The 26,605-nt window shown below is 41.3% G+C and overlaps 1 protein-coding gene across 2 annotated transcripts in view; it reads left to right on the forward strand.

The window, feature by feature from the left end:
* OGFRL1 (opioid growth factor receptor like 1) overlaps positions 1-26,605 on the forward strand; it is a 71,774-nt gene that overhangs the window by 25,266 nt on the left and 19,903 nt on the right. Inside the window, exons 2-3 of one of the 2 annotated variants that reach the window (XM_063441132.1) lie at positions 20,556-20,645; positions 23,008-23,089. In XM_063441132.1, the coding sequence (XP_063297202.1) occupies positions 20,556-20,645; positions 23,008-23,089 (172 nt within the window). The remainder of the gene's footprint in view (positions 1-20,555; positions 20,646-23,007; positions 23,090-26,605) is intronic. The other variant, XM_063441133.1, reaches the window with a different exon arrangement.

The following is a 26,605-nucleotide window of genomic DNA, read 5'->3' on the forward strand; positions in this document are numbered from 1 at the left end:
ACGCCTTCCATTGACATTCATTGAAACTCCACTCTGCAAAGCTCACATTTGAAGGGCAATTTCTAAACTGCGACTGTGCCTTCATTGTTAATATCTCAGAGACATACTATGCATCAAAATGTAGGTCTGGGTCTTGTGATTCTCACAATATAAAGCTCTTCACTGTAGGATTTATAGTTTTTAAAATACGACCGTTTGAAGATGGCAACCGCCAAAATACTCTGACCTGTGCAAGGCTGCAGCAGCAAGTGATGTCATAGACAAAGCCTTTTACACCTGCTAATTTTTTATAACTGTATGTTTTAATGTAACTGTGAAGCACTTTGGGCAACAACATTGCAATTAAATGTGCTATATAAATAAATACTAACAGTTACTCCGCCCACTCTAGTTGTAGACTACTGATGGAGGCAAGAACACTTCACACAATTTCCCCAGAAATTGTAGCTTTTCTAGTTATTATTATTCTTATTATAGCCAAATTTGCCACCCTAACTCCTCCCACAGTTTTTACACTACATAGACAAAAATTTACCAAAACGTGCAGATTGTTCCCGATCGCGTTGCTATTACTTTGTGGAATGTTTCGCTGAATGGTTCTCGGAATATCGTCATTCTTGTGGCGAAATTTGTCCCATAGGAATGAATGGCAAAGCTAGAGTGGGAGCTGGCAAAAGCTGAAAAATCAGGACATGATTTCTAAACTGCCACTACTCCCTCATTTTCAAGCCCACCTACACAAATCTTATATCAAAACGTTCAGCTATCCCTGCTGCCACTAAAAATGTCCACGGCTAAGCCATAGTCCTGATTGTTTTCACAATATGACCATTTGTTTGCAACTCACGCAGTCCATTGACATTCATTGAAACGCCACTCTGCAAAGCTCACATTTGAAGGGCAATTTCTAAACTGCGACTGTGCCTTCCTTGTTAATATCTCAGAGACATACTATACATCAAAATGTAGGTCTGGGCCTTGTGATTCTCACAATATAAAGCTCTTCACTGTAGGATTTATAGTTTTTAAAATACGACCGTTTGAAGATGGCAACCGCCAAAATACTCTGACCTGTGCAAGGCTGCAGCAGCAAGTGATGTCATAGACAAAACCTTTTACACCTGCTAATTTTTTATAACTGTATGTTTTAATGTAACTGTGAAGCACTTTGGGCAACAACATTGCAATTAAATGTGCTATATAAATAAATAATAACAGTTACTCCGCCCACTCCAGTTGTAGACTACTGGTGGAGGCAAGAACACTTCACAATTTCCCCAGAAATTGTAGCTTTTCTAGTTCAAAATGTTATTCTCTAATTATTTTTCAGATTAAACAATGTTTATGGTAAGCAGCATGAAAACTTTGCATCATTATAAATATTATGTTGTAGAGCAGAATTATAAAAGTACTGGCATTTTAAACCCCTTTATATTTTCATTTAGCCCTTCCGATACCTATCCCCAAATATAGAAGTATAGCTATGTCCCAGGCATATCTCTCTATGAAATCAAAAGAAGTACAGTATTACCAGTGGAACACACATATGCTCAAATAAACCAAGAAATTCTCATACACCTTTAGTGAGTACCCTTCGCCCTCACAACCAACAGAATATACATACAATATAAGGTGGAGTATCTTCTTGTTTAAAGTGAATTTAAAGTAACCTAGAGATGAAACAAAAAAAGACACATAATGGTGCAATATTGTCTAAATCTCCTATGAATATCAGGGAAGTATGTGGAAATAAACTCACAAAGCAGGAGCCTATAGTGTGAGGCTCAATCTTCCAGCGTTGTGGGATTTAGGTTCCCACTCCCTTCTTTATACTGCCTGGAGGTGATGAATAAGGTGCTGTCCTCTCACAGGTAAGTTGTGGTAGTAAAAAGTGCTTTATTAATAAAGTGCACAAAAGATATAAAAATCACAAGACCTTACTATTGAAGGAAATCTTGTAGAGATTGTCTCTGATAGCAAAACGCGTTTCGCCTCCTGTGGAGGCTTCCTCAGTTGCTGTGGATCTTTGCTGTAAGTGTTCTCTTATGTAGTTTGAATTTCGCGCCCTTTTTCCTGACTTGATTGTTTGATCGCGGCATTTTTCCTTCCGCGTTCCACTGGTGGAACGCATTAGTTCGGGCATTTCCGGTTTCGGCACTTGCGTTCCAACAGTGGAACGCATGCGTTGTGATTCCGATTTTCGTGTGATGGAATATGTCTCTGCGATCTACTTTGCTTCATTTCCGGCTAGCAGTTCTTTATGCCCATAATCAGTCTCATGAGAAGCTGGCAGTCCATTTTAAACAATTATTATGGTACAAAAACGGGTCTCTCAAAAACGGAGTTTTAGTGGAGAGAGTAAAAATGAAGTAAATACATATACTGGATTAAAAGTTATGCAAAATACAAATATAGGCAAATTTTTAAATGAACAGGCAATTTAAAAATACACTGTAAAATTACTATATAGATCTGATGGTGCAGAGAAAACTAGATAGATAAGGCATATAGGTAAAAAAATTATTAATCGTGAAGCAAGAGTAAAATAAGTTTTAAAACATTCCTAAAATAGACTTAAAAATGAGAAAAACCTTTATATAAAAAAAGGGAAGACCTGCTATAAAAGGAACTGGGTGTTTAAAAATGGCAAACCTCAAAATCCAAATTTAGGCCATGGGGGATGAGAGTTTTAAAAGTGTATATAAATTTCATTTCTTCTTTCTTCTCTCTATGACCTGGATCACTGGTGGCTTGGTGCTCATAAGGTTCATGTTCATGCCAATATTTGTTGTTATTGAGGAAGCTGGGGTACACTGTTTGCCTGTGCCGTGTGCTCATGTCAGTCTCATTAGCAAAGTTCTGACATTTGGCAGTCATGTACCAGAACTTGTGATTAGTGATGAGGTTGGCTGGGGCAAACATCACAGTGATCGGTCACCAATGTCAGCACTATTACAGGTTCTGGGAGGGAGCATATATTATGTGTGTATATGTCTATGCAATTGTGTAGGGTTGTGTGTCTTTGGGAGTGTGTAGCTTTGTCTATCTGCATCTAAGGGTGTCTGTGAGTAAGGATTTGTATGTGTCTATGTGTAAGAGTACGAATTTTTGCCCAAATTCTGTCAGTACGAATTTGCTGCACCCATTGGAGACAATGAATAGGCCAGTATCCAATTATTAAACTGACTCTGTGCATAATGTGTGTATGTGTGTGCCTCCCTCTGGAAAGAGGCGAGCAGTAGTCTTATCCTTGTGCTGTTGACAGATCTGCAGATCACAAGCATTTAATCTGCCAGCCGCCCAGGTATGGGGAGAGCTAGGATGTTTCCCTTTAAACAGTTTCCTAAAATGGTTGTTGTTATATATTGTCCCTCTGTGTAGAGCAATAAAGATTTTTTTCTTTCGTTGTATACCGTCATTCAACATTATTGTGTCAGTTTACCCACCCCAATACAAAATGTTTCAGAACTTCTTATACCCTATAATTTTACATAAATGCCTCACCAACATCTCTATAAACATTGTTCTCATTCACATGGTGCCATTTTATAGGGTTTCCAGGTGTTGTCCGAGGGTCGCCATACATTATCCCACCTCGATCACTTCCATCATGTTTATGTATTTATTTTGTTGCTCATGTCTTATATAAACCGTGATTTCAGACTGATCTGTGTCTTGCCATGGTTCTTGTTGCCTGAGAGTATGTTTCATTATTGTTTTTCATTTTCATGATTTTTTTTTTTTACTTTTATCTAGCGCTCATCACTGCTCTTTTCTAACTGTATTTCGAACCTTGACTTGTTAACTGTTTACATTATTATTATTATTATTTTATTATTTATATAGCGCCAACAAATTCCGTAGCGCTGTACAGACACATAATTGAGATCAGACCACTGGACGTACAGGAACAGAGGGTGTTGAGGGCCCTGCTTGATGAGCTTACATGCTAGAGGGAGTGGGGTATAGTGACACAAAGGGTTAGAGTAGGGGAATTAAATAGTTTGTTAGAGAAAAGTTTATTAAGTGCTTGGTATGTCATTTTTGACAGTTGCAGGAAAGAAGTCATGGGGTGGGGGATAAGAAACCTGCTGACAGTGTAATTGATACGCTTTAATGAAGAAGTGAGTTTCAAAGATTTTTTGAAGGAGTGGAGGCTGGGTGAAAGTCGGATTGACGAGGGAAGGGAGTTCCACAGAAGAGGTGCAGCCCTGGAGAAGTCTTGAAGGCGAGCATCAGAGGTGGGGATCCGGGCAGAGGATAGGCGTAGGTCTTGGGCTGAGCGCAGGGGTCTCGATGGGACATACTTGTGTATGAGGGAGGATAGGTATGTTGGAGCAGCATTATGTAGGGATTTGTAAGCAAGCGCCATAATTTTGAATTGGGCCCTATATCTAACTGGAAGCCAATGCAGGAACTGACAGAATGTGGAGGCATGGGAGGTGCGACCGGACAGGAAAATAAGCCTTGCAGCCGCATTCATTATAGATTGCAGCGTTGCAAGCTGGGAACATGTAAGACCGGTGAGAAGGGGATTGCAATAGTCAAGGCGAGAGAGAACAACAGCATGAACCAGTACCTTAGCCACGTCCGGCGTTAGATATGGGCGGATGCGCGCTATGTTCTTAAGTTGGAAGCGACAGGATTTGGCTATCGATTGGACATGGGGAGTAAAAGAGAGGTCAGAATCAAGAAGAACCCCTAGGCAGCGAGCTTGCGAGGTAGAAGTGATAGTTGCGCCGTTGACTTGGATGGAGACAGACACAGGAGAAGCAGCACTTGAGGGAGGAAAAACCTAGAAGTTCTGTTTTGGACAGGTTGAGTTTAAGGAAGTGAGCAGCCATCCATTTGGAAATAGCACAGAGGCAGTCAGAAACACGAGTCAAGGTGGATGGAGAGAGATCAGGGGAGGACAGGTAGATTTGTGTGTCATCTGCATATAAATGATATTGGAAGCCAAAGGAGCTGATGAGTTTATCAAGGGAGGCAGTATAGATAGAGAACAATAGGGGGCCGAGGACAGAACCTTGGGGGACGCCGACAGAGAGGGGTTGGGGAGAAGAGGCAGTGCCAGAGAAAGAAACACTGAAAGCGCTGGGTAAGAGAGGTAGGAGGAGCACCAGGATAGAGCAGTATCCCGTAGACCAAAGGTACAGAGAATGTGAAGAAGCTGTTGATGATCAACAGTGTCAAAGGCGGCAGAAAGATCAAGGAGGATTAGGATAGAGTATTGGCCACGAGGTTTAGCAGCAATTAAGTTGTTGGATACTTTGGTCACAGCAGTTTCAACAGAGTGACCAGCGCGGAATCCAGACTGAAGGGGGTCAAGCAAAGAGTTGGATTCGAGAAAGTCAATCTGGCGTACACAACTCTCTCGAGGATCTTGGAGGCAAATGGCAGTACATTCGTTTTATATGACTTTAGTTAGTTTATTGTCCCTTATTTACTGCTTGCATATCTTTTGGTTTTCTCTCTTCAATTTTGCTTATTAAACCTAGCCAACTTTTAGTATCAGTAATACATCTATCAATCCCTTCATCCTTTTATATATTTTCCTTTAGTTTGACCTATTTTCCGCACGTTGAAGTATGACAATTCTGATATCATCAACCACTTTCCATCCTATGACAAATTATATTTTTTCAACCGTTTTTTTGACTGATTTTATAAAATCTGCATTTCTTTATCAACTAATATTCTTTATTGGTCATTGGTCATTGGTCGCCACCTTCCCAATCATTATTGCCCATGTAGTATGCAGCGTGGCAGTGTTATAATTCCTTCCTAATAATAAGTTATGAAAATCAGCATCATTAAATGATGTAAACCTAAACTCAAAGTCTTAAACCTCCCACACCTAATAATAATGTATTACATATTTGAAAAGTTTTGCTTTATTTTTTTGTTTCTTTTTCCTCCTGATGTATTTTTCAACTAAGGCAGAGTAAAAGTCAAGAGTTCTTATAAGTGGGTGATGCAGAGTTTGCCTCTACAAACTAGTTGGATTGCCTCCACATACAATATCACCCCATAGTCTAATTACAATTCGGATACTAAAAAAGGACAAGTGAATATAAAGGCGCTAATAATACTTGTCCTCTGATTAAATTTATAGGACGTAACACAATATTTTAGAAAAAAGCAGCAATCTAAACAGTTTTTAGCTCATAAAAAAAGAGACAGTAGATCCACTTCACAGATTTATTGCACAGGATACCATATAGCATCTTCATCCAAAATCCCCCCTTTTATACAGTGCAGTGCAGTACAGTTCATATACCAACAGTAAAAAGCCAGCTTCTTTCACCAAGGTAACCGTGTTGCTGCAATCAAAGACTTCCGGGGGGCGGAGTTGCGTACAAACGTGCGTTCATGCGTGGTCTAGTGTGATGAAGCATTTCGCCATATTCCCGGCTTCTTCAGACCTGCCCACTCTTGCCTGTCGTAGTCTTTTATACACATCCTTATGGGCGTGTTTAACTTCCCTCCGTTCCAATCATGTAATTGGGAAAGCGTCCATGTGAGAATCATTGTAATCTCTCTAAAGTGCAAGCATACTAAATCTTTATTAAACATATACATAGCAATTAAAAGCTCAAAAAGAATATAATTAAAATGTATTAATATGGAAATAATTACAATCTCTTCTAAATTAATCACATCTTAAAGGAACAATATAAAACCCCAAAAAATATATAATGCATATAAAAATGTATACTTATATTGAACATATTTAAAATTCTCTCTCTCTCTCTCTCTCTATATATATATATATATATATATATATATATATATATATATATATATATATATATATATATATATATATATATATATATATATATATATACAACCTGCTATAAAAAGAGAAATTCCCAAGAATGTAAGGCCTCTTGGGTCTTTATTGTGGTATTTTGAAAAATGTGCAGAGACACTATGTTGTTCATATCCTTTGGTAATATTATTCACATGTTCATATATTCGCTTATGTAGGGGACTTATTGTCTGTCCTACATATTGAAATCCGCATGGACATATTAACAAATAAATTAAGTTTTTACTAAAACGTGCTAAAATCCTTTATAAAAAATTACATATCGCTAAATTTAATTTATTTATACCTTTTAAGAGTTACATTTTTACTACATCTGCATCTTGCACATTTATTACACGAATAAAAGCCTTTCTTGTCATCTAAAAATGTTCTTGGGATTTCTTTTTTGGGGTGGTTAAAAGTGAAAATACGTTTAAAATTTGGTGCTCCTCTAAAAGTGATGAGTGTGCATTTTATCTATTATATTTTTGCTTTCTGTTATATAGATTTACACTGTTCGTATTTCTTTTCCTCTTTTTTTTAATTTAAATTCTTTATTTTTGTGGTGCAAATAATGAACATACGCTCTTGCTATGCCACGACAGCATTAACAAGGATTGTAATACACACAGTTTAACAGGTACTTGGCATATACGATTACTGCACACATTTTTAGGTAAAGTTGTAATATAACAGGCTTGTCGAACATGTCTGGGGTATAGGGAGAAGCCTCTCAGAAATCATTGCCTATCTAGACATGTTGAAAAGTATAAGAAAATAAATGGCAAAACAGGCTTACGAGGCAGGATTATGGAGAATAGATTCCTAGAGAACAAGCTAAACATATATCTATTTGGCATTAAGAAGTGTTGACTAGGCCAGCAGACCAACCACTGTGTGTAACATACATGCTTTGAAGGTTCGAGTTAGATTGGTGAAATGCTCTGTAGTATACTGAGGCTATAGACATTTGTCAAAGGTATGTACGGCTTAGTGCAATTATTAGTGGGATTACTAGTCTCAAACTATGCTAGCCTGTAGGGTATAATATGGAGACATGCTGGTCTACAAGGTATATCTACTAAGGGCATTGTAATAACTTTAGTCCCTCCAGGCACATGTCCGGGGTGCCAGCTCGTTAAGTAGCTCAGAGGCATGTTAAGGGTGCATACTAGGCAAAATCAGATTTACGGCATCTGCAGGAGAGAGTCCAAGCATTCGAATGTGTAGATCTCATGCTACAGTCCTCCGACCTGCGTGCACCTCCCGGTGGAGGGCTGATGCGTCGATGGTGTGACTGTTTCAGCCGATGCCCTGCTTGCGCAGGGGTGTCATAGCTGGAGAGGGTGTCTGACTGAGGGCCGCTGTGGTCGTCCTCGCGTGTGGCAGTTCAGTCTCTTGGGTAAGTCTTCTCAGGGGTGCTGTGGATGTGCGGCATGATTCAGGTTTGGGTCTCTTGAGTGGGTTCCCCATATGGTGGGAGCTGGTCTTCCGGAGGTTGGTGTGGCTGCAAGGGGGTAGTCCCTGTTGGGGAGTAGGACTACTCACCGCTGGTCTTGGTCTGCGGTTTCAATGTTTGTGTCGGGTCGTCCGCCTCCTCCCTCCCACCATCCAAGCCTTGCCTTTGCCCCGGTCTGGAACTGCGGATCTCTGCTCGGGCTCGTTGCTGGTGGGGGTCTCCACTTCTGTGCCCCCCTGGTGGTAGATTTTGACCCAAAAGGCAGCAAACAGGCGATCTAGCCTTTCCTTGAGAGGGGGTAGTGGGGCCCTCTGGGTTACACGTGGTGGCCGCCATGCTTGTCAGTGCTGTTCCCAGCGTGGGACAGTCACTGTTGTAGTGTTGCCGCTGTGTCTCAGGCTTTGGTTGCCGGGATATCCCTCACTGGCAGGGGGGGGGGGGGGGGGAGTGTGCCGGGGAGACCTCCAGGTGTGTGGCTGCAGTCAGCGTAGGGATTGTCCGCCTCCCTCACTTCAGGTCTATCCCCGGGTAGAAGCCGCTGCTGTCGGTCGAGATACTTGGTGCTTGACTTTGCAGTTTTGGGCTCCCTTCTCCAGGTCGCTTAGCTGTCAATTTGCCCCAATTTTAGCCAATTGTGACCCTTTTTGCACGGAGCCCTTCTCATGGGCGACCGCTCAGCATGGCTGCTTGGCTCCGCCCCCCAGTCTGTCCTTTTCCTCCTTTTTTATGATACATGGAAATGACCAACATACGCATTTTAAGTGAGTACTTTGTGTATTTTTGATCAGTTTACACATAATAGTAACAACCCCTGGATGTTGGGCTAAGGTATCATCTCCAGGACGTACTTGGAAACCAGAGTAATCTGAATGTACCTTTCCTGGTTAAATACTTTGTTATTATTATGTGCACAATATATGTGTTAAGAAATGTTATGCAAATCACATTTTTACACATTAAATCACTTGTTGTATTTTAAAATAATTTTGTCTTAAAGGCACAGCGCACCTATCTAGATTTCTTGTAATTACAATTCAGTGCTGAGAATTTGGTGTTTAACACAGTGATATATAATTGAGACTTTAATGGTGTTAAACAAATTGATGCTATTTGGAGAACTTTTTGATGTTATGTCTTCAAACAATAAGACATATATTCTTATTCCTATTCCTATAAAATGGTACTGAAAACGAAAAACAAGCAGTTTTTTATACTTTGAATTGCGTTTGGAGAATGAATAAAGTGTGTGGATTTTATATAGGAATATTTTAATCATAATTTACACAGGTATTGCTATATAAAATATATCCAATGGATTTATTTGTCACACTTTCATGTCATATAGTGGCATAACTGTAGACAGTGGAAAGACAATGCTCACCTAGCAGAACGTGCGGCATGATTCAGGTTTGGGTCTAGCACCTAGCAGAACTTCCTATTCAATCTAATTTGCATATTCCGGAGAGATTCTGTTTCTACGTTAAGCAGCTTATATAGTGAATCCTGGGTTAAAGGAAAAGCAAAATCAGTAGACCAACTTAATGACATCTGCTCTGTTTTGGAGCTTATCGTTTTAAGCTTTGGCACGGACTTTACAAAATTGGCAGAGGTTTGAAAGCAAACAAGTAATACATTTATAATAAATGTACAATAAATAATACAAAATAGCATCCCCAGCAACTTTAAGGACAAATCTTATGGTCACACTATTTCAGAAAAACACTATGAAGTTTGTTTCCTAATCTCTATTATTTTAGATAAGAAACTGGGCCATGTTTAATTTATAATTCACAGGTCACTATCTCAGTAGTGTGTAAGGGACGCATTGTGTGTTTCTGTGTATTTGTGTAAGGGATGCATTGTGTGTTTCTCTGTATGTGTAACGGATGCATTGTGTGTTTGTGTGTGTGTGTAGTGTGTAAGTGTATAAAGGGGCATTGTGTGTTTCTGTGTGTGTGAGGGATACATTGTGTGTGAGAGAGAGACTTTGTGGAATGTAAGATATGGGTGTGTAGGATTGAGAGGGCTAGCCACCACACGTGAAGGCTGAGAGCCTTCTGCCTCCCACATACTGTGGCCACTGTGGATATAGTGCCCAGGCTCACCTGGCTCTTAAATGTGTAGAAGTTTTACACTTCTGATGACTACCCTTATTGCCCTTTTACTCCTCTAACTTGAGTACCATAATGTCTCAATGTCTAATGTCTCAAGCACTCTCCTGTTTCAATAAATAAATCAATAAATACTGTATGTAATATCTTCTTACCTGTGTTTTACATGGATTAAAAATACTTGAGTTTGTCTATCATTGTCAGTAATTGTTAGTGGCAGAAATACAGAAGGGCTCGACTAGTTACCTCCTGAAAAAACCTAGACACTTTTGAACCATACATATCACAAAAAATATCATTAACAAGAGTTGTCAGTGAAAGAGAGGTTAAAAGAGTAAGCTTGGAACATGTCTCTAAGCAATATCAATTTAACCCCTTAAGGACCAAACTTCTGGAATAAAAGGGAATCATGACATGTCACACATGTCATGTGTCCTTAAGGGGTTAAAAAGGATAAGCTGATAACATTAAAAATACATCTATATTATACAGTACACTACACTATACCACACTGTAACGGAGCTTCCTGTACCCCCGGTTGGGTACCTCCGCCAACGGATGCTCCTAGCCTGGAAATTATAGACCTGTGCTGGAAAAGTATTTGAAAGGTTATTAAGGGATAATATTCAGGAATTGATTGAGAAGACTGTGGTTATCTGCATAAATCATCATGGTTTTATAAAACATAGGTCATGTCAAAGTAAATAAGGGACCACTATAGTGCTAGGAAAACAAACTCGTTTTCCTGGCACTATAGGGTCTTTAGGATCCCCCAGCATTTCTCAATGCTTTGCTATGGACGTCAGCGTCTTTTCACTGTGATTTTCACAGTGAGAAGTGCAGAAGCGCCTCTAGAGGCTGGATTAACCCTCAGTGTAACCATAGCAGTTTCCATAACTGCTATGTTTACAGTTGCAGGGTTAAAACCTGGGGCACCTGGCACGCAGACCACTTTATTGAGCTGAAGTGGTCTGGGTGCCTATAGTGATCCTTTAATTTAATTCTATGAAGAAGTAAGTAGAAGTAGAGATCAGGGTGTTGCAGTAGATGTAATCTACTTGGATTTTGCAAAGGCGTTTGTAACGGATCACCTGGCACCCCGACTTGGTACCTCCGTTAAAAGATGCTCCTAGCGCTTCCAGAGGACTCCAAGCACTCCACCAGACACCATAATCACCGAATCCAAGAAACCTTTAAATTCTCCCAAGCGTATGAATGCTGTAGACCATTGAATAGGAACCATACGAATAGGCTTGTACCCCTAGCAGTCAACTGGAACAGCATACAATAAATCCTTCCCCCAATAATGAGACGACACATCACTTTGAGGTTAAAACAGGAACTCTGGACTGTCTCATCCAGCCTGGCTTTTATTACACTAATCCACATACAGGCCACACCCAGGGGGAGGCATAAAATAACCAATCACATACATGGTTCAGCCCACACATCCCCTCCCCTCAGATAACATTAAACTCAATTATCCGGTACACTTTTTCAGCCAAGTTCTGGATGTACCCCAAAACCCGGGGGTACACCTTTAAATCCAGCATCGCTGGATAGCCCTTATTCAGGGGGACAACATATCCAAAATTCAAGTAATTCGGATGAATGGTTCGTGAGATATGGGGTTCCAAAGATTTGACCGACCGCATGGGTAAAGTATCCGAAAACAGTTCCATGCATTTTGGCCCTGCGGTCGGTCACAAACAAGGGAATGAAAACAGGCGAATTGCCTGTGTTATAGAGCCTGGAGAGGGTTTGAATGAATTCCCTTGTTTATGGGGCTCTTTCTCCCCAACGGCGGGTCATTCGGTAGTTTCCATACGAATTTCTGGAAGTATGGAGGTCTCAGCGGTGTTTGCCTAGTCAAGTGTCCGATTTTAGTTCCAGACACTCGACGGCAAAACACCGCTGTTCGGTAGTTTAAGATGGCCGCCGCCACGTGTTTGTTTCCTGAATGGCGGCCACCCAGAGGACACAGAACACATTACATGATTGCCAATTACCCGTTTGCAACATTGTTGCAAACGGTAATTGGAGGCACACTCATTCCTGGGTGGTCTGGTTGTTCGGTAGTTTCACTCAATATACTGAATGGAGTGATTCTACCGAACAATCAGAATGCTGCATACAAATCACCCAGGATAAACTTAACACATCTATAAATACATATATAATATTACAGGCAGTACACTTGAATATGCTTCACAGTCTTAAAGGGACAGTAGTCCCAAAAGTCCCAATATGTCCATAGATGCTGTTAAAAGGGCCAGTAGCAGCAATATACAGTACAATATGCCCCAAATAACCCAGGGGCCATAGTCAGTAGGTAGGAGGCTAGCAAACAGGCTTCTCCAGGGCCCAGTGGCGAGGTTGGTTTCGCCACATTTCTCCCCTTTTCCAAACATACTAACAGGGTACCTGACCTCTTGCCGGTCAGTGCCCTTGTTAGTCCAGCAGCCCACCCACAAAACAGAAACAGCAGTACAGTCCACCCACAATGAATGGTTACTACACCTGAGTAATGGAAAAACTTGTCCAGGTCCAGGTGCCTCACCCCGGCTGTGTGGGGGACTGGTAGGCTGTTTTGGTGGGTTGCTGAGTGGGCAGAGACCAGCGGTACTCTGCCCTGGTGCCAGCACTACTACAGGAGTAGTCTGGTTGGAGCCTGGTTGCTGGAGACCGACTGTCTCCCCTTTAGCTGCGCAGCTCTGCTGCTGGAGACCGACTGTCTCCCCTTGAGTTACACAGCTCTGCTGCTGGAGACCGACTGTCTCCCCTTGAGTTACACAGCTCTGCTGCTGGAGACCGACTGTCTCCCCTTTAGTTACACAGCTCTGCTGCTGGAGACAGACTGTCTCCCCTTTGGCTAAACAGCCCTGTTGTGGGGGGGCAGGACCGACCGTCCCTACCCCCTGTGCTGGAAGTGCAGAGACCACGGTCCCATCTGCACAGGTGTGGGGCTTACAGTCTCCCCCTGGTACATTAAGCTGCCGCTGGGGAGAGGTGGTAACTAGCTCCTCTCCCATTAGAACACTCTGCCCATTGATGATCCGCCGCTGGGGAGAGGTGGTAACAATCTCCTCTCCCATTAGAACACTCTGCCCATTGATGATCTGCCGCTGGGGAGAGGAGGTAACAATCTCCTCTCCCATGCCTACTTTCAGTCTTTGTGGAGGGAGACCGACTGTCTCTCCTCCCAATTCAGTGTCCTGCTGCTGGGGAACGGAGACTGGGCTCTCTATTCCCAAAAAATCACGCTGCTGCTGGGGGGTAGGACCAACTACCTCTGCCCCCTGCAACTCAGCCTGCCGCTGGGGAGGGAGGACGCTGCTCTCCTCTCCCTGCACTTCACACTGCCTTCCCGGCATATCACTCTGCTGCTGGGGGGTAGGACCAACTACCTCTGTCCCCTGTAACTCAGCCTGCCACTGGGGAATGGAGACTGGGCTCCCAATTCCCTGCAATTCACACTGCCGCTGGGGAATGGAGACCGGGCTCCCAATTCCCAACAAATCACACTGCCGCTGGGGAGGGAGGACGGCCCCTTCAGCTCCCTGTAACTTGGGCGCAGAGACCACGGTCCCATCTGCGCTGGTGAGGGGTTTACTGTCTCCCCTTGGTGGGTTAGGTTGTCGGTGGGGAGAGGGGGTAACAAACTCCTCTCCCTTACACACCTTCAACCGCTGGGGAGAGGGGATAACAGGCTCCTCTCCCTGCACCGTAGACTGCCGCTGGGGAGCAAGAACGGCACTTTCAGCTCCCTGTAACGCACACTGCCGCTGGGGATCTGGGCCGACTGCCCAGCATCCCTGTAGGGCCGGTAGAGAGACCGCAGTCCCATCTCCACCTGCCATCTGTGGGTCTTCCCAGGACCAATCCGTGAGGCCCCGCAACATTTGTGAGTAAGGGCCCGGTGGAGAGACCTTGGTCCCATCTCTACCTGCCTGTTGTGGTTCCTCACAGGACCAGTCTATGAGGACCCCCACTTCGGGTTCCTCCCGCCGCCTCAGGGAAAGACGGCTAACCTCCTCGGATGCAGCCTCTACTCGGCTGCTGTACCGCTCCTGCTGCTGAGCATACTTCCTCTCTTTTGCCAACCGGAATTCTCGGTCCAGCCTTGTGTTTCGCTCAGCCATGACCTGGTTCCAGATCACCCGGCGTGTCTCCATGGGTATATCATCCCCATACTCGGCCACTCGCTGCCTCACCTCGGCCAGCCAATCATCTCCAGAGCCAGAACCTTCCATACTTGTCTGCTCCCAGGGGCGCTGCACGACTGCTAGCGTTGCCCTCAATTTGTAATCCAAACGAACTGTGTCTCCGAGCTGCTTTACCTCGCACTAGGACGCCATCCCACCGCTGCCACCAATGTAACGGATCACCTGGCACCCCGACTTGGTACCTCCGTTAAAAGATGCTCCTAGCGCTTCCAGAGGACTCCAAGCACTCCACCAGACACCATAATCACCGAATCCAAGAAACCTTTAAATTCTCCCAAGCGTATGAATGCTGTAGACCATTGAATAGGAACCATACGAATAGGCTTGTACCCCTAGCAGTCAACTGGAACAGCATACAATAAATCCTTCCCCCAATAATGAGACGACACATCACTTTGAGGTTAAAACAGGAACTCTGGACTGTCTCATCCAGCCTGGCTTTTATTACACTAATCCACATACAGGCCACACCCAGGGGGAGGCATAAAATAACCAATCACCTACATGGTTCAGCCCACACATCCCCTCCCCTCAGATAACATTAAACTCAATTATCCGGTACACTTTTTCAGCCAAGTTCTGGATGTACCCCAAAACCCGGGGGTACACCTTTAAATCCAGCATCGCTGGATAGCCCTTATTCAGGGGGACAACATATCCAAAATTCAAGTAATTCGGATGAATGGTTCGTGAGATATGGGGTTCCAAAGATTCGACCGACCGCATTTGTAAAGTATCCGAAAACAGTTCCATGCATTTTGGCCCTGCGGTCGGTCACAAACAAGGGAATGAAAACAGGCGAATTGCCTGTGTTATAGAGCCTGGAGAGGGTTTGAATGAATTCCCTTGTTTATGGGGCTCTTTCTCCCCAACGGCGGGTCATTCGGTAGTTTCCATAAGAATTTCTGGAAGTATGGAGGTCTCAGCGGTGTTTGCCTAGTCAAGTGTCCGATTTTAGTTCCAGACACTCGACGGCAAAACACCGCTGTTCGGTAGTTTAAGATGGCCGCCGCCACGTGTTTGTTTCCTGAATGGCGGCCACCCAGAGGACACAGAACACATTACATGATTGCCAATTACCCGTTTGCAACATTGTTGCAAACGGTAATTGGAGGCACACTCATTCCTGGGTGGTCTGGTTGTTCGGTAGTTTCACTCAATATACTGAATGGAGTGATTCTACCGAACAATCAGAATGCTGCATACAAATCACCCAGGATAAACTTAACACATCTATAAATACATATATAATATTACAGGCAGTACACTTGAATATGCTTCACAGTCTTAAAGGGACAGTAGTCCCAAAAGTCCCAATATGTCCATAGATGCTGTTAAAAGGGCCAGTAGCAGCAATATACAGTACAATATGCCCCAAATAACCCAGGGGCCATAGTCAGTAGGTAGGAGGCTAGCAAACAGGCTTCTCCAGGGCCCAGTGGCGAGGTTGGTTTCGCCACAGCGTTTGATACGGTTCCACACAATAGGTTACTGTTCAAACTCAAAGAAATTGGTCTAGATGAAAATTCCTGTTCCTGGGTAGAACATTGGCTTAAAAATAGAGTACAGAGATTTGTCAATAATGGTAAATTTTCAAGCTGGACAAAAGTGGTGTCCCTCAGGGTTCTGTTCTGGGACCACTTCTATTTAACATATTTATAAATGATCTTGAAGTAAGCATTGAAAGTCAGGTTTCGGTGTTTGCTGATGACACAAACCTCTATAAAGTAATAAGATATGAGTAATATATTACTTTGCTGCAGAGGTATTTAGATAGACTGGGGTACTGGCACTCAAATGGCAGATGACATTTAATGTAAAAAAAATGAAAAGTTATGCACTTTAGGGTAAAGAATGCACAAGCAATTTATACCCTAAGTGTTCGTGAATTTGGGATAGCAACGCATGAGAAGGATTTGGGGCTTGTTATAGACAACAAACTAAGGAACAATGTGCACTGCCAATCAGCAGTGGCTAAGGCCAGTAAGGTATTGTCACGTATAAAAAGGGGCATTAATTCTCAGAATGAGAAAATAATTGTGTCTCTTTATAAATCACTGGTAAGACCATATATTGAATATACTGTGCAATTTTGGGCACCTCTTCTAAAGGCCGATATTATGGCAATGTAGAAGTGCAGAGGCAGGCTACAAAATTAAAAAAAGGAATGGAACATTTTAGCTGTAAGGTAACATTAACAAATTTAAACCTCTTTAGTTTAGAAAAACGATACCTCAGAGGGGATATGATGACATTATACAAATATAGCCAGGCCAGTTCAAACCATTGTCTGGAAATCTATTCACAAACAAGACTAAACATAGGGCACAAGGTCATGCATTTAGACTGGAAGAGAGGAGATTTAGTCTAAGGCAAAGGAAATGTTTGTTTTTTTACCATAAGAACAATTAGGATGTGGAATTCTCTGCCTGAAGAAGTGGTTTTATTCACAATTAAAACAGGTAGGCACACTTAATAAGTTAATAAAGAACAGAAAATAACAACTAAACTCGGGTGCTCACTTGTATAAAGCCGTATTCCAAACAGGCCAAAAGAGTTACATTTATTGCTTGAACAAGGAGCACAACCACAAATAGTATATTACATGGGTCGAATTAATAGTCTCTCATAAACAGTATCAATGCATAAAAAAGACAATAAATGTCCAATGAAGAATACAATGTGATATCTATAAGTTCTAAAGTTGCATACAAGCAAACTGCATAATGCATAAAAAATTATATATAAGTATACAAGACGGCTATATGAGATGCCAAATTCAATAACCCCCCAAAAAATAATAAATAACACAAAAAAAAGACAACATACCAGACCTAGTGAGAAGAAGGACAAGAGTCAACCAATACACCCCCAATGTTTCGGCAGAATGCCTTTATCAAGGGAGCCTATACTAAAGGAGTGAACACCACCCTTATATACCCCTAAGCAAAAAGAATGGAAAACACCTGAGAGAATGGGTGGCCACCCATCAAGATTGAGATCCTCCCAACCAAAAACAGCTGTTACTTATGGTTGCCAAGGAAATTAATTAACAAAACATAAACAGAAAAAATAAATGAGAGGTTTGTAAATCCTTCCCAAAATTGGAACTGAGTCCACAAAACTGGATATCACATCAAGTGTCTATGTATAAATTAACATAAGTCTGTATAATAAACATGAAGCCTCATCTAGCAACAGAGGCATATATGAAAACTTGTAATATATAATAAACCCCTAAAGGAAATATAGGGAGCTTACCCACCCATAGGAGAGACCAAAGTCACCCTCCGTTATGGCAATAGAATGATCAGCAATTAATTTCAAAAATAAGCATTAGCCCAAGTCCGAGCTAGAATAGTGGATTGAAAGTGAGGCTTGGACCTCACACCCGGAAGTAGGGGAGACGCACATCCAATGGAATGCATCATGCGTTCCAACCAAGGTCGGACGCCAGAAAGACCGAAACGCAAGGTGCGCATGCGCGAAAATGGCGCTTGGAACGCATGATGCGTTCCAGCAGTGGCGAAATGAAAAAAAAACAAAATAAAAATAAATGGAACGTATATCAATACTCATGGGAGTCCCACACATCATTGCCCGCATAAAATGAGCAGGTATGTGTGGAAGTCCCAGAAATGTCCGAAAATACATGTGAAGAACATAAGGCATGGAAAAGCAGAAAAGCATAATATCAAAAGAATAGAGAAGGAACATGAAGAATACACAAAACACACATAATCCCACATAGATAACCCAAGGAACCAACCACACTAGTAGATGGTAAACATCCCAGTCATACACTAGGGTATAAAGATAAAAAAGAACCAGTAGTTTACATTTATGATATCTGAAGTCCAAGCCAAAACAGTAAATGAATCAAACCAGACTCAAGATCAGGGAAGCATGCAAAACTAGTCAATGCTCCTCCTGACTAATATAAGGTTGCTGGACCCCCAGAGCTAAAGGTGCCATATATGTAGCTAGTCACCCAAAAGTACACAATAACAAAATAACAATAAAGGAAATACACAAATAAAAAGATACTGATCAAAACATAATATATGAAAAAAACAGACACATCATTCAAAATAGTGTTATTCCAAGAATCAGGACATAGTGTAGCTCTTCTGTGTAGTCATATTTCATCCGTAATGAGTAATAAAGTATGGACTGTAAATTGATCCATCGTGGTAGGAGGAGTCATACCATCCGAGGGCCACCCTCACGTGAAAAAAACAAAAAAGGAAGCAACTAAAAAAGGAAAAGAAAAAATGATTTATCGTGATATAACAATAAATATAAAACAATCACGGCAGAGGTAGAATTTGGGGAGCATCCTCAATGATGCTCAAAACTTAAAGATGGACAGTGGTAGAGAATTCCCCGCAAAATATGACCTACGTGGATCCAAGGGTATTACCTGAAAGGGTTGAAATCAGTCTTCATTCAACCCATGTGGGAATAATGTATCCAACCGGTAAATCCATCGAAGTTCCGCCCGTTTGAGAGAATCTGTAAGAGAACAACCAGCAAAGGGAATCTTAATTCGTTCTGTAGCCTGGAACCGCAACTGAGCTACCGAATGGCCCGAATCAATGAAGTGTTTGGCCAAGGAAATGTGTCGCTTATTAGTATGAATAGTACTTTTGTGTTCACCGATGCGGACAGTTAGGGGTCTTGTAGTTTGGCCAACATAGCCAAGACCACAAGGACATTTGATGAAATAGATCACTCGATCTGTTTGACAATTGAAAAATTAATTTATAGTGAAAGATTTACCTGTTCTCAGATGTGTGAACACTGGGCCAACCGTCACATTGTTGAAGTTGGCACAGTGTCCGCATCGGTGCATACCCTTAATTGGTGTCAACCAGGTAGTAGGAGGCTTAGTAGGTAATCTAACTCTAGAAGGTGATACCAGACTTTTGATGTTCTTGGATCTCTTATATCCATCAAAGGTCTCTCTCTGAAGAGATCACAAGTAAGTGGGTCACTTTGTAAGACATGCCAGTTCCTATTAATGACATGTTTAACATAACCAGATTTAGTCGAGTAGGTAGTAACGCATGGAATGCGGTTGGAGGTCTTACTCTTGTTCTTACCCTGGGGCTTCAATAAAGAATTTCTCTCCAGGCTTTTGACTCTATCAAATGTTTCCTGTAGTGAAGTCTCACAGTAACCACGACAGCGAAAGTCTTCTATCATCTTACGTGCTTGAGTATCAAACCTTGATTCTTGCGACACAATCCGTCGAACCCGTGGTTTTATCAGAGTATGTACAGATGTTTAAACAGCAACTAGGTGCAAAAAACACAATATTCAAGGATATTTTTCAATTGTAGAGTAATTGTTTCTTGATCCAAGGACGAATTTGACTACAATTCTGGGGTCAAGAATTTTTTTTAGTTTGTTGCAAACTTGGAATTTGTTCAAACTTGTTTTTTTACCTTTTTTTGGATCAACTTGGAATTTTTTCAAACTGGGGTTTTTACCTTTTGGATCAACAGCAAAAACAGATGTGAGGAAGGTTGAACTTGATGGACACATGTCTCTTTTCAGCCTATAACTATGCAACTATATATATTTCTGCCTGAAGAAGTGGTGAAAAAAAAGCATAAATCCATTGTATAGTTAAAAAAAAATATGAATATTAAAAAGCAGATAGCATTTAATATATTGCTTTAAAAAAATCAATAAAACTTTGTTACATCTCCCCTATTATATCTGTTTCTCCACCTTATAGTACTATGTTTTGCGATAGAGAAGGACTTTAACGCTTATAACAATGAATGACAGGGAAGCAGGTTTGAGGAACTACATTTTGCCTTTTGGACCTCACAGTTCTATTTGCTAAGTATATGAGCTAAACAAACTAAAAATCCTGGGAAGTGATGTCTTCTCTTTAACACTTAATTTTGTGGGTTTTTTTTGTTTTTTTTCAGAACGACAGCAACACAGCTGAACCGAACATCAAACCAAAGAGGAGTTTTTATGCAGCAAGAGATCTTTACAAATATCGGCACCAATACCCAGTAAGAAAAATTGTGACACTATTTCAGTGGCTTCATGTTCCCTATACAATGTTAGTATGAAATAAAAAGTCTGCTTTGTAGTGTCATCGTTTATGTTGGTGGCCATGATGGATAATCTGTGCGAGTCTGAAATAATAGTATTAGTAAACACTTTGCAGTCACTCTTACTATAGCAAGTTCCAATATCTGTGTTTTTTTAATTTTCAAAGAATATTGAGCCATATAGTAGCCATATAAACACAATCACTCACTCTGATTATTGGAAGAATGTGAGTAAGAGAATTATATTGTTGATATTCCACTTATTGCATGACTCGTGAACATGATGACATTTTCATTGCTGTCTCTTATTTACTGTCCTGTGGTTTCACATGCCATTGCCAATTATCGTGTCACAAACAAATGGCGTTGGCTTGAAAACGCAGCAACAGTACCTTTTAATGATTGCAGTGTTGTGTTACTTTATATGAAACCTGGTTTGAAATGGCTTGACGTTTAAATAAGCATCTTTTGTGCTCTAGAAGCTCAGCTGTCATTTTGTATTAATAATGTAAACTAAACCTGCTGCAATGTTGGCATAATCTTTTGTTTACCTGCAATAACCTTACAAAAATAAATAAAAATTGTAGTTTAACTTTTCAAGTGCTAAAAGATTTAGCAATGCATTACAATGTAATACTCCTATTTTCTAGTTTATGGTTTACATTTGTGAAACCTTTCGTAGAGATCTACAATACCTCCAAGTTTTTATAATTTGTTTGAATTATAACGTAACAATATGAAATATTTCTTTCTATGTATGACTTAACCCACCCTGACTATTGACGGGTGAATGTATGCTCTACTTTATCCATTTCATAGCGCTGCACTATTTGCACCTGGTGTTTTAGGGGTTAGCAACTTAAACACCTGGTTTTGTGTGGTTTTTAAATTATTTCATTTAGTGTGTGATTTTGGAGCACCCACACAGTGTTTCAGCTGCTACACTAATTATACTGTAATACATTACGTTAGAAGCGCCTATATTTCATACATTTGTTTCTATATATATATCTAGTAACAATACGAGTCTGAAAATGTATCTGAAAATGAAACAAACATGACACATAGGTAGGTACCATGCAAGTGATGATGATGATGGTCCTGCTAAAATGAGTACATAATACAGATTAAAGAACAGTACACACATAAAAATACAGTTTTTCATTCTATAATGCTACTTAAAATCACATATTTCAGCAAACAAATATGGGGATTCAGTTTTACCATATCGCCATATTGTGTTAAGCCACCAAGACGTCACGGTACCCAAATATTGGTGGATCCTATACTAATTCCAATATGGGAGACAAATTAAATTGTGCTAAATAAGCTAAATCCAAAGCCATGTGATAAAAACACAATAAAAAAAAATGCAATTAAAGTGATAGTGCTCATATTTCATAAGATAGGAAGGTCGCAGAGACAAAATTAGCTAGCAAATAGTCACACAATGTACAGTTTCTCAAAATAAGTGCTCCGATGGGGGCTAGAATACACAGAGAACGCAACTTATGCTGACATTTAAATACAGCAGGGTGGATAACTACATGCAATTTTATTTTTTGCACCTCACATACATATATTTGCTAAATAGAAGTGAAGAAGTGAACATACGATTAAAAAATACCGGGTCAATCTATTTTTATGTTTTCATTTTTCTCAGAAAATATTGAAATATGATAAAATAAAAGAAAACTGTAAAAATATGTCCAGACGCTGTAACTCCTAGTCTGTTGAGTTTTGTAAAGCTGTTGTCTTCAAGATGGCTTAATGAGATGGTTTTAACCAGAGGGAAACACTTATTTCTTACATGCAATATATTGAAAATGGCATGTCAGTGATGCAGGGGACAAGTGTATTTTGTTTCTTGCGAAAATGAATTTAGTTAATTACAAGTGCATATCCAGATTTCATAACTAAATCTCAGCATGGGCCCTAAATCTCAGCATTGACCCCTTAAGTAAGAAACTTGAGGCTTTGCTTTGCTTCCAGTGTAGCAATGGACTTCAATATCCAAGCTTCTCCCCCCAAACACTATGGAACTAATTGCTCATTCTTAGACCTATTTTGTTCAAAACCGATTGATGTAAAAATTTACGTGTTCCTGATATGCCTTTATTTTTTTGTAAATTCAATAAAAACAATGTACAGAAAATTGGCTATTGTAAAAAGAAGAGATCCTGTAGCTTACATTTAATTAATGTCCTACATGAAGGTGTCAATTGCAGAAAGGTTGAAAGAAGTTTCATATCTTAAGCACACATTTTGTATGTTTGTTAATTTTTATGTAGATAAATATAATGGGAACTATTTTTTCCAGCAGAATTTCAAAGATCTTCGTTCTCAAAATGATCTGTGCAATCTCAGATTTTACATGAACAAGATCCCTTTTAAGCCTGATGGTATGTTTTTTATTGCTATTATATACCTCGGTCAAACTTATTCTGTATTTATGTTTATTGTTGAAAAGCGTTGATGGAAAAGTATTTGGCTACAGATTCAATTAATCTAACTTTAATTAAGGTCTTGCCTGCCTAACCAAGGATTATCTAAAATTACTTGCATTAAAGGCATATTCTAAGCATTAAAACAGTTTTAGTCTTTAAACTAAGCTCCTGTAGTCTCACTGACAAATTGTCTGCCATCTAGGAGTTAAATCGCTTTTGTTTCTGTTTATGCAGCCCTAGCCACACCTCCCCTTGCTGTGACTGATACAGTCTGCATGAAAACAAAATTGTTTCATTTTCAATCCGAAGTTAAGTAGCTTTAGAAGTTTTTATCTCCTGCTCTGTAAATGAAACTTTAATCACACACAGGGTCTAGGAGGCTATTAACAGAGCAGGAAATAAGACATTTTAGATTAAGTAGACTGTGCAGTACAGGAACCTAGAATATCTAAGTTCATTTACAGGAAGAGTTTAGGAAAGTTGTGTAAGTCACATGCAGGGAGGTGTGACTAGAGTTGTAAAAACAATGGGATTTAATACCCAGAGAATTGAGCAGTGAGACTGCAGGGGCATGCTCTACACACCATAACGGCTTCATTAAGTTAAAGTTGTTTTTGATGCCTATAGTATCCATTTAAGTGTATACAATGTAAAGAAATAAAAAATGTTTAAACTCTGTTATCATAATTGGATAGATCAAGAGAAAAACTGGGTTTCTTGTGCCTTCATCTGATTGTGCAAAGGTCAGTACGATATAACTTCAACAGAACTGGACCAGCTAGCACCAAGTACAAAAAGAAACAAAAATCAGTACCCTCCACTAAATCCAAAATATAATATAAAAAATAAAAATAAATAAAATAAATAAATATATATAAATATATATATATATATATATATATATATATATATATATATATATATATATATATATATATATATATATATATATATATATATATATATATATATATATATATAGACACCTGTGTAGCGGAATGCAGTAAGCCTGTCCTGCAAAATGCCTGTGTGACTGTGTCCGTATAATTTTTCCCTATGTTAAAATTGCTGTTCGTCTGTTTATTATGTGAATTATATGTTATTCGGTAGTTTCCATCCGTACTACATACTTATGGAAACTACCGAACGGAGGGGCCACCCCGGAGAGAAGTGTGCCAGCAATTAAGGCTCACATTCTTTCCCAAACCACAAGTTAACCGGCATTAACCTTGTGTCTGGGTGGCCGCCATTCGGCATGCGTACACGTGGCGGCGGCCATCTTACGCATGAAAATCCCAGCGGTGTTTGGTCGTCGAGTGCCTGGAACTCAAATCGGACACTCCGACAACCAAACACCGCTGAGACCTCCAGAGCTCCGTAACTGCCGAACGGAGAGACATAACGAATCCCCATTCGGTAGTAATAAAGTACCGAATGAGGGAATCACTATCTAGGCGAATGTAAATGTGGATGGCAATTGTAAATGTCTATTTTAACTACTGAACGGAGACCGACCGCAGGGCCCATTCTCATGGAACCCTTTTCGGATACCAACTCGTGTGCGGTCGGTCAAACTTCACTTGCCGGTAACTGCCGAACCCCTGGTCCGATCTGGGTGAATTTTGGATATTATATTCACCCAGATCAGGGCTACCCAGCGGTACCCTGATATTAAAGCTATATGATATTTTAGAGGTACATCCAAGTTTGGGGTAAACTACTGTACAACTTAAGGGGATTATGACCCACTCTGAGGGGAGGAGATGTGTGGGAGGTAACAAGAATGTTATTGGTTACTATCATAATTGTTGTAGTTCCCTCCCTTGCATGGGAGCAGGCTTTATAAGAAACCCTGGAATAAACGATTGCTAGTTCTACTCCTGAAACTGTGTGTCGTCCAGTTATTGGGAGTGCTGTGGGGATATTACTGTACCGTTTTACCTGCTGGAAACTCTGCTGTGGATTTACTAATGACTTGTTCCTGAGCCTCCCTTGGATCTAAAGTGGAGAATAGCTGCGAGAAATCAGCTCTCCGCTACATTGGTTGGCAGCGCTGGGATCCAGACTCACAGAGGAACAAGGATTAATGGAGATTGACCTTTCTACGCTAAAAAGAACCACCTTGAAAGATCTTCTGGAAGCAAAAGGTGTTTCTGCCAGCAGCAAATCCAAAGCAACGCTTATCACCGAAGTAATGGCAGAATACAGAGCAGAGGAGGTCCAGGCCACGGAACAAAGACCTGAAACAGAACAGGAGGAGTTCCAAAGGCAATTACAATACAGACTGGCCTTCTATGGGGAAAACCCACCCACAGAAATCATCTCTAAAACCATGACAGAGGTGCAGGAATTTGTAAAGAGAAACAGGAGACCACAAACACCAGAAAGAGGTACCGCAGGAGCTATAGCACAAGAGGGTAAGCCCAAAATTCCCTACCAAGCGTTTAAAACGTATGTGGAAGCAGAGGAGGATATAGATGCCTTCCTACAGGACTTTGAGAGACTATGTACACTGCATAACATACCAAGGGAAGAGTGGGTACCCATATTAGCGGGACGGCTGTCAGGAAGGGCAGCGGAAGCCTACCGCACTGTACCAGATGTGGAAATTAGGAACTATAACCGGGTGAAAGAGATTATCTTGGCCCGGTATGCAATAACAGCAGAGGCATACCGGAGACGTTTCAGGGAACTGAAAAAGGTGGACAAAGATTCACATGCGGAGTGGGCTTGCCGACTAGAAAGGGCAGCCCTTGGGTGGATGCAGTCGAGTAAAGCGAGGTCCATGGAGGACTTATTACAAATGCTGCTGTTGGAGCAGTTTTATGAGGGGATATCCTCAGAACTGCAGGAGTGGGTGAGGGACCGTAACCCCACCACCCTCACCGAGGCTGCCAAAAAGGCAGATGACTTTATGGATGCTCGCAGACAAACCAAGACAGTGGGTAACAAACCGGCCATGCGGCCACTGGGGGTAAATTCATTTTCTCCTAACCCTCAACCCCCACCAAGATCCCTTCCTCCACCAGCACCAGCCGCAGCGCAGCCGAGATACCGCACACCTGCTTCTGTGCAATGCCACCGATGCCAGAGGTGGGGACATTACCAACGAGATTGTCCGCAGTCCAGGGAACGCAACACCTGGATCCGACCAGGGCCCCCACCACCACCACCGAGAGCAGCAGCGCATCATTACCAGGACGAGGTACCACTTCCCTACAGCTCTGCCGTTCCAGTCACGACTGTGGAACAGTGGGAAGTGCTGCATGAGGCCAACCCCTTACAGGCACAGGCGGATAACCGCCAGCACCATAGGCAAACCGTATATCTGGAAGGGAAGCCTATGCAGGGGCTCAGAGACTCAGGAGCCACCATCACCCTGGTGCAAAGCCATTTGGTTCCAGATAAGGCTAAACTGAATAAGACTGTGGCTGTCAGGGTTGCAGGGGGAGCCGTGTATCGGCTAGACAC

The sequence above is a fragment of the Pelobates fuscus genome, chromosome 2 (assembly GCF_036172605.1).
Source record: "Pelobates fuscus isolate aPelFus1 chromosome 2, aPelFus1.pri, whole genome shotgun sequence".
NCBI lineage: Eukaryota > Metazoa > Chordata > Amphibia > Anura > Pelobatidae > Pelobates > Pelobates fuscus.